The following is an 11474-nucleotide window of genomic DNA, read 5'->3' as shown; positions in this document are numbered from 1 at the left end:
ATAAGAAGAGAGGGAAGAAAAATAGTGGCAGACATTTTGTTTTGTTTGTAGGGCAAGGGTATCACATTGAAAAGTTTTTATCCAGACTCCTCCGTTTATCTGACCGATCCAGACCATTTTCTTCCATATCTGACCGATTAAGAGGCAAAAAACATTTCAGCCAAACGCTCTGAATCTGAATGTGAATCTGAACGATCCAGAGCCAACTTCTTTATGAGATGATTAAGAGACCAAATAAATAGCCCCTTAGGAATCTTATGTGACATGAAGATCTATTAAAGTTGAAAGAAAAGTTTTATAGAGTAACTATTAGACCTCTCATGATGTATGGAGATAAATTTTGGCCGAACAGAAAAAAAAGATCGCTAGAGAAAGATGAAAGTAACAAAAATGAGGATGCTAAAGTTGAAAAAACTGATAGTACGATAACTTGATCTTGATTGATTTCTCAAAAAACTTTAAATACAATATCTGGTGAAGCTAATAAAGCGTAAAGATAACAATCCTAGCAACAGAAACTAAAGATAGAGATAACTAAAGATAAAGATATGAATTCAAAATAACATTTGAATTCATTTACTCCCCCTCAAGCTGGAGCGTGTAAGTTTCTAATGCCCAGCTTGCTCATCAACAGGCGTAGTCTTTCTCCTCCCAATGCTTTAGTGAACAAATCAGCCACTTGAAGTTGAGTGTCTATTCGAACCGGTAAAATTTCATTAGTTTCAACACGTTCACGGACGAAATAACAATCCATTTCAACGTGTTTCGTGCGTTCATGAAAGACAGGGTTATTAGCTATTTGTCTAGCCGCTTGATTGTCACAAAAGAGTGGAGTGGCGTTCAATTGAGGTGCTTGTAAGACATCTAATAACCAGCGAACCCACAACACCTCACTAACGGTGATTGCCATTGCACGATACTCCGCTTCAGCTGACGAGCGCGAGACCACCGTTTGTTTCTTTGTTTTCCAAGAGATTGGTGCTCCACCCAAGACAAGTAAATACCTGGTTCTTGATCGCCTTGTGTAGGCACAACCAAGCCAGTCACAATCACAATATGACTTAAGTTTTAGCCCCCCTTCTCTAGGCAACAATATGCCTTGCCCAGGAGTAGTTTTGAGGTAGCGAAGGACCCGAAGGGCAGCATTCATATGAGTTTGTCTTGGATCGGCCACAAACTGACTAAGCATATTAACAACATATGCAATGTCAGGTCGAGTTGCTTGAAGATATAGGAGGCGCCCAACCAAACGACGATATTGAGTTGCTTCTACTGGTAAGCTGTCCGTACTATGATCAAGTTGGAGGTTTTGCTCCATTGGAAAGGAACTAGGTCTGCATCCTTCCATTCCACAATCCTTTAGGATGTCGATAGTATATTTTCGTTGACTGAGCACAAGACCTTCGGCTGTTTTGGCCACCTCAATGCCTAGAAAATATTTGATAGGACCCAGATCTTTGATACTGAAACGTCGATGAAGTTCAAATTTTGTGGCTTGTATTTTAGCGCAACTGTTACCGGCTATGATGACGTCATCCACATAAATCAAGACTGCCACAAAAACACCATCCTTCTTATACGTGAAAAGTGAGGCATCAGTATGAGACTGTACAAAGTGCATTTGGGTTAAGGCCAAGGTGAATTTTTGGTACCAGTTACGTGACGCTTGGCGAAGTCCATAAAGTGACTTTCGTAACCTGCATACCCGGTTATCACCTTCATTTGCAAAACCTTCAGGGACCTTCATGTAAACTTCTTCTTGCAAGTCGCCATGCAAGAAGGCATTGTTCACATCTAGTTGGTTTACAATCCAATCCTTCTTGGTTGCGATGGCTAGTAATGTTCTGACGGTGACGAGCTTAGCAACAGGGGCAAAAGTGTCATGAAAATCAATGCCCTCTGTTTGAGTATACCTTTTTGCCACTAATCTGGCTTTGTAGCGTTCCACGTCACCGTTTGGTTTATACTTAACCTTATATACCCACTTAGATCTAACAGCCTTCTTACCAGGAGGTAGTTGTTCAAGAGTCCAAGTACCATTAGTTTCTAAAGCTTCGATCTCCTTCTTCATTGCCTCTCTCCACTTGACATCTTTTGCTGCTTGCTTGAAGCATCTTGGTTCCAAGTGAGAGTTAATGGAAGACAGGAATGCTTTGTGGCTGTCAAAAAACCTGTCATAAGAAACATAGTTAGTTAAAGAGTGTTCCGTTGATGAAGCTTGATCAGATGTAGGAAGAGTATTGTTGATCGAAGGAGGTAGATCAACTTGAAAGCCCTCATATTTTTTTGGTAGTGTCTTTGGTCTGGTACCTCGCTGAAGGAATGGATGTTGCTGCTCATTACTATCGTGGTGATCGTTTGTAGCGTCATGGTCATCTATGCTTGCCGAGGTAAGTGTTTGATCATCTTCTTGATGTTCAGTTGCAATGGTAGCATGAACTTCGATTGCACGATGTTGCTGTGGTGTAATATTCAACTGCGGGTCATCGTATACGGTGACATCAAGTTCAAAAAGATCTTGATCATTGGTTGCATCAGAATCATGCTTGATGTTGGCATAAGGGTAGTTTTCTTCAAAAAACCAGATATCTCTCGAGACAACAATTTTCTTGGTCTCCAAGTCATAGACACGATACCCCTTTTGACCTTGAGGATATCCCACGAAAATCCCAGGTCTCCCCCTGACTTCGAACTTATCTCCTCTTGTTTCTGTATTTCTAGTATACACCAAACATCCAAAAATTTTCATGTGGGTGTAATCGGGTTTTCTGCCAAACAAAATTTCAAAAGGTGTTTTGTGATCAATTATTTTAGATGGCAACCTATTGATGATGTAGGCTGTTGTCAACACACATTCCCCCCAGAATTTGGTGGGCAATTTCGCTTCACACTTCAAACATCTAGCAATTTCAAGTAGATGCTGGTGTTTTCTTTATACTATTCCATTTTGTTGGGGGGTTTTAACGCAAGATGTCTCAAGCATAATCCCTTCTGATGCATAAAAGTCACTCATAATATGTGAAACAAACTCCCCACCGTTATCGCTTCTTACTCTTTTTATCTTCTTTTCGAACTGTGTTTTAACCATGTTAGAAAACTCGATCAAACCTTTACTTGCTTCATGCTTGTGTTTGAGGAGAAAGACCCAAACAGCTCTACTGTGGTCATCAACTATAGTTAAAAAATAACGAGCCCCATTAAAAGAAGGTGTCCGATATGCACCCCAAATGTCACAGTGCACTAATTCAAAACAATCAATTGTCTTACTAGATGAAATGGGAAATGGTAATCGTGTGAGTTTTGCCTTTACACAAGAATCACAATTTTTATTTTTCAGACTAAAACTAGAATTCTTTAAAAAATCAACTCTATGCAGTTTAGACTCTGATGCGTGCCCAAGTCTTCTATGCCAAATCTCAATATTCTGACTACTTGCTATAGCTCTTGTCATCTTTTCTTCAGAATCCATCCGATAGAGCCCTCCTTCTCGCTTACCCACAACAATCAATTTTTTCGTGGCTAAGTCCTGTGCAACACAAAAACCACGAAAAAATGTCACAACACAGTTCAAGTCATTTGTTAGACGTCCTACCGATAGAAGGTTGCAATTGAATGAGGGAATATATAGCACATTCCCAAGTTCCATGCCATTTGGTAGCCTGCTATTTCCTTTTCCTTCAACCGGAATCAAGGCACCATTAGGAATGGAAACGGGTGCTTCATAACTAAAATTTATTTTGCTTTCAAGCAAACTTTGATCACCAGTCATGTGTTCTGTTGCACCTGTATCAATAATCCAAGATTCACTTTTTATTGTCTTACCAGCCAAGTTTGCACTTGCACCTGCATCATCATTGTTTTCCACCTTCTTGCCAATGGTGAGATGCTTGATCAACATTTGATATTGTTCATTCGTGAGGCCAGCAATAGGACTCGAATTAGCATTGGCCCAAGAGGCTCTTGGATTTTCCTTTTCTTTCTTGCCCTTTCCCTGCCACCACTCTGGATATCCGATCACCTTGAAACATCCAGTTTTGTTATGCCCATTTTTCCCACGTACTGTGCAGTGTTCCACTTCTTGGTTTGTGCGTTTCGTTTCCTTGGGCATGCCCCTGTTTCTTGAATCTACAACCTCAGCCGATGCATCACGTTTCTTTATGCCGAAGGTTTGAAACGCTGCTGCATCATGAGGCATCCTTCTTGTGGCTGAGATGGCACGTTGCTGTTCATCTTCAGCGACTAGATGGTAAGCTTCTCCAAGTGTTGGTGTAGGTTTCGATGTGAGGATTTGAGTCCTGACAGTCGAAAAACCATCATCCAGTCCCAAAAGAAATTCATACAATCTTTCCTTTTCTTTAGACTTAGTCAATCTTTTCCCAATATTACAGGAGCATTTTCCACATGTGCACGAGGGCAGAGGGCACACTGATTGAATCTCGTCCCATATACTTCGCATCTTAGTGTAGTAGGTAGAAACAGAAGCTCCATCTTGGTGTGTAATAGTTAGTGTTCTCTTTAGTTCATAAGCACGAGGGGCGCTCTCCTTTCCAAAACGTTCCTTGAGATCTGCCCATATTTCTGCTGATGTGGAGGCATACTTCACGCTGGATCTGATGCCTTTCTCCATTGCTGTGGTGAGCGATCCTTTGATCATGGCATCACACCTCATCCACATCAAGTATTCAACAACGTTTTCTTCTGGTTTCTCGATGGTTTGATTCACAAATCCCATCTTGTTCTTTGCATACAGGAAATTTGTCATCTCCTGTGACCAATCGCTGTAATTGCTATCAGTTAGAATGTCATTCACTTGCATTTGTCTAGGATAATCAGACGCATGCAGGTAATAAGGTGAATTGGAGTCGATATTTGTGGTTTCATTGTCTTTCTTGCTGGAGCCTTCTTCACCACCGGTGCCCATGGTAGGGTTTTCTTTTAGGTTGGATCGATTGTCTCTGATACCATGAAAAAAATGATAGTACGATAACTTGATCTTGATTGATTTCTCAAAAAACTTTAAATACAATATCTGGTGAAACTAATAAAGCGTAAAGATAACAATCCTAGCAACAGAAACTAAAGATAGAGATAACTAAATATAAAGATATGAATTCAAAATAACATTTGAATTCATTTAGAAGTGGACTTGTAGCAAAATTTTACTACCCAGGAAACCAAATGCGACGATAAGAATTCAATTAGGAGTCGTAAACATTAACAAAAAATTGAAGAAAGCTCGATTGAGATGATGTGAACATATAAAAAAAATACTATCACCACCATCGTCGGTGAGTAAGTTGGTAGTAGAGTCATGGACGTTTGATCGATTATACCCACAAAATTTGTGTACATGACAATTCTTGCAATTTTCTCATCATTTTATTGCAATTTTCTCATGATTTTATTTTGGTGTTTTTTTTTTTTTAACCGCAATATTTTGGTATTATTTATTTATTTATTTATTTTTTTGCAAGTCAAATAACAAAAACACTAGTCAAGAAAGAATACATCCATTCCAAAACCCTCGTACAGCATCATGTGTATCAATTCACCTGTGTGCAGGTTTCTACTCGAGGGTTGGTGTACATGAACAACAGTCGTTGCCAATTCGAAGCAATTTCTACAATTTGTTTGCAATTAATCGTCTTTCCTCTTTCCAATTTTTATCAGTTCGTAAAAACCCTAACCAGATCTTCACCACTTTACATCACCACATACATACATAAAAAGATCGGAAACCGGAAGACTTGTAGTAGAAGGGCTGAAGAATAGCTAGCAATGGCGTCATACATGAGCATGGGAGATGCACACAGAAGGATAACAGAGTATTTGAATCGATTCGCCGACGTCGTTTCGTACCAAGACGGCACATCTCTCAAACAACTTCTTTCGCTGTCCTCCGAATCTCCATCTTTTCTCGCCCTCGCCGATGCCCTCAATCTCTTCCAGGTCGAATCAATTATATAATTCCAGTGATTTCCATGTAGATTCAATTGTTCATTAGGATTCATGTATCCAGTATCCTTATCGATTTTTATGTATCCAGGATGCTAACAGATTGATCAGACAAGCAGACAAGTATTCCCAGTATGCGGAAATAGTCTCTCCTTTATTTCGAGCTATGCAGAGTTATAGAGTCAGCCATTTTGCTGAATCATATCAAGCATTTGAAAAATCTGCAAAGTACTTTTCATATCCACTTTGATGTTTGAATTCTCTTTTGTTTTTCTTTACTTTTGTCAATTTCATCTTACTGATAGTATGCTACTATGGAACATTATTCAGTGCTTTCATTCAGGAATTCAGAAACTGGGAATCAGCATGGGCATTAGAAGCTTTGTATGTAGTTGTATATGAAATTAGGATTCTTGCTGAGAGGGTAAGATTAAGAAACAGTTTCATTACTCTTGTTCATGTAAAATGACAAAAATGACCTTGTTGAAGTTGTGTATTATGCATTTAGGCTGATAGAGAATTGGCTTCAAATGGAAAGACTCCAGAGAAACTAAAAGCAGCTGGATCCTTCCTTATGAAAGTGTTTGGAGTTCTTGCTGTATGTCTTTCACTTCATCCTACAATTATATTCTAATTTCTAAGCAACAATTATTTAAATAAAACATAAAATGGAAAATAATATAAAATATATATTTAAAGAAAATATAAGTACATTGCTATTTCATGCAATTGTTGAATGTGGTATTTTAATTGTAGGGAAAAGGACCAAAACGTGTTGGAGCACTTTATGTCACTTGCCAATTGTTCAAAGTTTATTTCAAGGTGACACTTCTTTACATTTTATTCATCCTTTTAACTTCTCCTAATTAACTTTTTTTTAGGGTTTTTACTTTATTTTGTAATATTTATGTTGAGAAAAAAAAACTAAAAATTATATTGTTTACACCTCATATTGCAGCTTGGAACTGTTCATCTTTGTAGAAGTGTGATTCGAAGCATTGAAACTGCACGAATATTTGATTTTGAGGAATTTCCTGTTAGAGATAAGGTAAGAAATTAAATATTCTAATTAATATAAAATATTTGTTATTGTTAATTAAATAATATTTTATATTTTGTTACAGGTAACCTACATGTACTACACTGGTCGTTTGGAAGTGCTCAACGAAAATTTTCCAGCTGTAAATTAATCCCACATTCCCTAATTATAACTTTTTTTTTTTTAAAATCTCATTTAATTGGAAAAATATTTATTTAATAATTATATTTTTGTTTTCTTTATTCTTTAGGCTGATCATAAATTATCGTATGCCTTATCACATTGTGACCCTCAAAGTGAAGCAAACATTAGGTTTGTTTTCCATTTCATGTAATTTAGTAATTTATTTATCGTAAGATAATAATATTTAATTTAATTTTTTTTTGAAACAGGATGATTTTGAAATATTTAATACCTGTGAAGCTTTCGATAGGGATCTTACCTAAAAGAACACTCCTTCAGAAGTATAACCTGATTGAGGTATTCTTATAAAATAAATAATTTTTATATTAAATATAATTACAAAAATGTATTTTTTATTTATTTATTTACTTTCTAATCATATTACAGTATAGTGACATTGTGGTAGCTATGAGGAGAGGTGATTTACGCCTTCTTAGGCATGCACTTGAAGAGCATGAAGATCGGTATATATTTTTTAAATAAAAAATAATTTTAACCAATTTTTTTTTTTGGAAAATTAAATATGTTGTGTTGTTACATAAAAAAGATTCTTGAGATCGGGTGTATATCTTGTTCTTGAGAAGCTAGAGCTTCAGGTGTATCAACGATTGGTGAAGAAAATGTGAGTTATTAATTCTAAAATAATATTGTTAGAATTTTTGTAGGATATAAAAATAAATATATAATGGTGTTGATTACTTGATTTGATTTGTGCTGATGTGGCAGATATTTTATACAAAAGGAGAAGGACCCTAGTAAGGCGCACCAGATTAAATTAGAAGTAATTGTTAAAGCATTGAAATGGCTTGAGATGGAGATGGATTTGGATGAGGTAAAAAGATTTATTAAATTAAATATGATTATAAAAACCCACTTTTGAAAAATAATAATCCAATTTTTTTAAACAAACAAATTTGGTTGGAATTTTATTTATGATTTACAAAAGTTATTGTTGAAAATTACCATTATCAAACAGTCCCTTGGTAAGTTGTAGATACTTGTGATTTGGATAAGTTGTAAACTAGAGTTTGTGAATGTTACATGTTTGGTCCTTATAGTTTGAGTTGTTTGACAGGTTGAATGCATAATGTCAATATTGATATACAAGAATTTGGTGAAAGGGTACTTTGCTCACAAGAGCAAAGTGGCAGTTTTAAGCAAACAAGATCCATTCCCCAAATTAAATGGGAAGCCGATTAATTCATAATTAGAATCCAAACAACAAAACACGGATCTTAATTTTGAGAGATTTCAGATATGTGCATTTAGGCAGCATTTATAAAAAATGTGTATTTTAAGAAACTACTTTATAAGAATTAGTTTTGTTTGAAGAGGAAGGTAGAAATTGCAGCTTACTAGTTTAAGTATTATAAATCTTGTAATTTAACACTTTATTGTGGGATTTTGGATTTGTTTGGTTTTGATGATGAGGCTTGTTCCATTTCATTTTGGAACAAAAGTTTTGTGGGAAAATGACTTAGAAGGTTACCAAAGTAGAGGAATTGTACGAAATTATTTGTTCACATGTATTACCGATCAACTATAGCTTCATATTATCATTGGACTTTACATTTTGTTCAAAAATACTGTTAACTATACTAATAGGTCATAAGCCAGGTAGCTGTTGATGATGTGGCATGTCATGTGGATGTTGATGTGGATTTTATTGTTTATTACATATATATATTATATTATTAATTTTTTGTATGTAATTTACCATTAAATCTTTGTTTACATATTTTTATCATTAATTTTATATAATTTGTTCAAAGTAGATGATTACAAAGGTTTAGGTTTTATGGGAAACAAAAAAACCCTAAAAAAACCCCTAAAAATCATAAAAGTACATAAAAAAAATACTACAATTTTTTTTTTGATTTTATAAATGAAAAAATTGCAGCTTTTTCTTCAAATTGAAAAAAAAATCGATTGTTTTTTTTTTCAGAGTATTTGAAGAAAAACCTGTGATTTTTTCGTATTTAAAGTCAAAAAAGTTTTGTGATATCTAAGTAGTTTTTTTTTTTTTTTTTTTTTTTTTACATATAACCCTTCCCTATATATATAAAGACAACTTTGAAGATTTAGACTACTCGGTACGGCCCATGGAGGGGGGGTTTTTGCCTACGTGGAGGCTCCTTAACACTATTATCACGGCTGGAACACCGTCTCCGTCTCAAGTTATCAAATGTGGCATTATGAAATGTGGTAATGAGAACATAGGGCAACACCCAATCAAATTATTTCTTTCTTTTATTCTCTCTTTCTCTCTTCTCTTAACACCAAGTTATAACATATGAACACGACTCCCACTTCATGTTATAACATGTTAAAATATATTAAATATAAGGTGGCAATATTTGACATCATAACTCCATTGCCCACACCCAATAGTATTAATATACATTATTACATTTAAATGTATAAATATATAAATACCAATTATCTATTATTTTAGCCGAAGTTATTACATTTATATGTACAAAATTGAATATATAATTATCCATTACTTTAGAAGAAATTAAACTACTAGTCGCTCTAACTTGGATAATTTAGTATTTATATATTTATATATTTGAATGTAACAATGTATACTTTATGATCAGATTATAGTATTCAAATGTAAAAATATGTATGCAAATTCTGAAATGTCTACTTATACGAAAAAACACATATTTATGTAAAACAAAATTTTATATGCATGTATAACTATATATTTGTACATTAAATATTTGAGTTTATTTGTAAAGTTATTTTATATGTATGTAATAATATATATTTTTTGAAATTGTATCTTTTAAACGAATTATATAAGATTAATGGTAAAATATATACTGAAAAAATTCAATACTATAATGTGTACATAGTAAACAATAAATTCCTACTATTAACGGTAATACTATGATATATTTTTTGGAATTAAAAAAATACGGAAAATAGTTATTATCAGTTTTCCAAAAATTTCCAACTTCTTTAATTTTCCGTGAAAAATTTAGAAAAAAAATACACGAATTAAACGCATTTTCAAAATTCTCAGTTTCTTGGAAATTTTTTTCCGAAAACAGCCAATTTTTCCGCAACTATACACAACCTTAATTTTTAAAAAAGTTGATATTTTTTGTTTTTGTCATTTTCTCTTTCAATAATTTCAATAATTAATATAAGTTAACCCACATGGACACCACTAGGAATTTGGAAATAGAAATAGTATGAACAAAATCAAAATTTGCCAATGACCCACATAGACAAAAAAAACCCTTCCATGTGCATGTCCACAAAGAACAAATAAAACCAGAAATGATTGTTTGGTGACAACCAATACCTTAAAACTATGATCACATCAAGGGTAAATTGGGAATAAGTAACATCATTGCTATTTGGTGCTATTTGCTCAAAAGATTTAAAGAAAAAAAAAATGAATAAACAACATAGATAACAAGGAACAGGAAGCACAACCATTGATTTCCACCAAAATATAATAAACCAACAGTCATTCTCTTCTCTTTCTTTGTTCCTCAACCTAATCTAATCATCAACCACAAGTCACATTCTTTATAAAAAACACCTATAAGATGATCAAAAAGAGCTTTTGAATTTGATATCGATTATTGTAACAAGTTGTAAATACTAAATACTAACTACCACTTGAAGGATTTAGACCATTGATTTTCTTGAATTGGAATCTTCTCAGGTTCATAAACAGGGGTTGTGGTATGTTCATGTTCTTCAGAATCAGGAATGGTTTTTATCTCATGAACTACATTAACTTTCTTATCTTTTTTCATTGCCTCTTTCTTTCTTGGCCTTGTAAATATGTATGCTGTAAATTAAGAAATAAACACAGGTTATATGTGCCCATTATTTCTCAGATTTCAGTGTATTTCTCATAAGAAGATGAAGAACTAATGAATGTTAACTGTGATTCTATGAACAAAGTACATACTCATGATGTAAGTAATCCAATTATTCCAAAGTTAGATTCAACTAGTTATCTTGAACTTGATGTATAAACCAATTGGGAATTCTTGGGAACAAATTTATCTTTGCATAATGGATTGTATGAAACCCTAATTGCTTCCCAATTTGAAACATACAATATTCATAACTAGTTTCTGTTCACTACGGCATATACGCATTTTTCTTTACAGCGAAATTTAGCACCTAATGATGTCGGATTTAGAGTCGTGCACGATTATCCAAACATAAAATGGAAGGGGAAAAGTTAAAATTTAAGTTTACGGCGTTTGATCATCAAACCCTAAGATTACGTCTAAATCGCATTCTACCTAAACCTAAACGG

General features: G+C 34.2%; 1 protein-coding gene across 1 annotated transcript; it reads left to right on the top strand.

Annotated features, from left to right (window-relative positions):
* Positions 1 to 5486: 5486 nt before the first annotated feature.
* LOC111905650 (enhanced ethylene response protein 5) lies at positions 5487 to 8761 on the top strand. The gene is made up of 13 exons (XM_023901345.3): positions 5487 to 5949; positions 6047 to 6183; positions 6286 to 6379; positions 6464 to 6553; positions 6712 to 6777; positions 6914 to 7003; positions 7080 to 7136; positions 7245 to 7306; positions 7387 to 7474; positions 7565 to 7641; positions 7725 to 7799; positions 7904 to 8009; positions 8253 to 8761. Exons 1-13 carry the CDS (start codon positions 5779 to 5781, stop codon positions 8382 to 8384), a joined length of 1245 nt encoding a protein of 414 aa, XP_023757113.1. The 5' UTR covers positions 5487 to 5778; the 3' UTR covers positions 8385 to 8761.
* Positions 8762 to 11474: the final 2713 nt, after the last annotated feature.

The sequence above is a fragment of the Lactuca sativa genome, chromosome 7 (genome assembly GCF_002870075.4).
Source record: "Lactuca sativa cultivar Salinas chromosome 7, Lsat_Salinas_v11, whole genome shotgun sequence".
Taxonomy (NCBI): domain Eukaryota; kingdom Viridiplantae; phylum Streptophyta; class Magnoliopsida; order Asterales; family Asteraceae; genus Lactuca; species Lactuca sativa.
The sequence above is the reverse complement of the archived record's forward strand: the minus strand, read 5'-3'. Positions and strand labels throughout refer to the sequence as shown.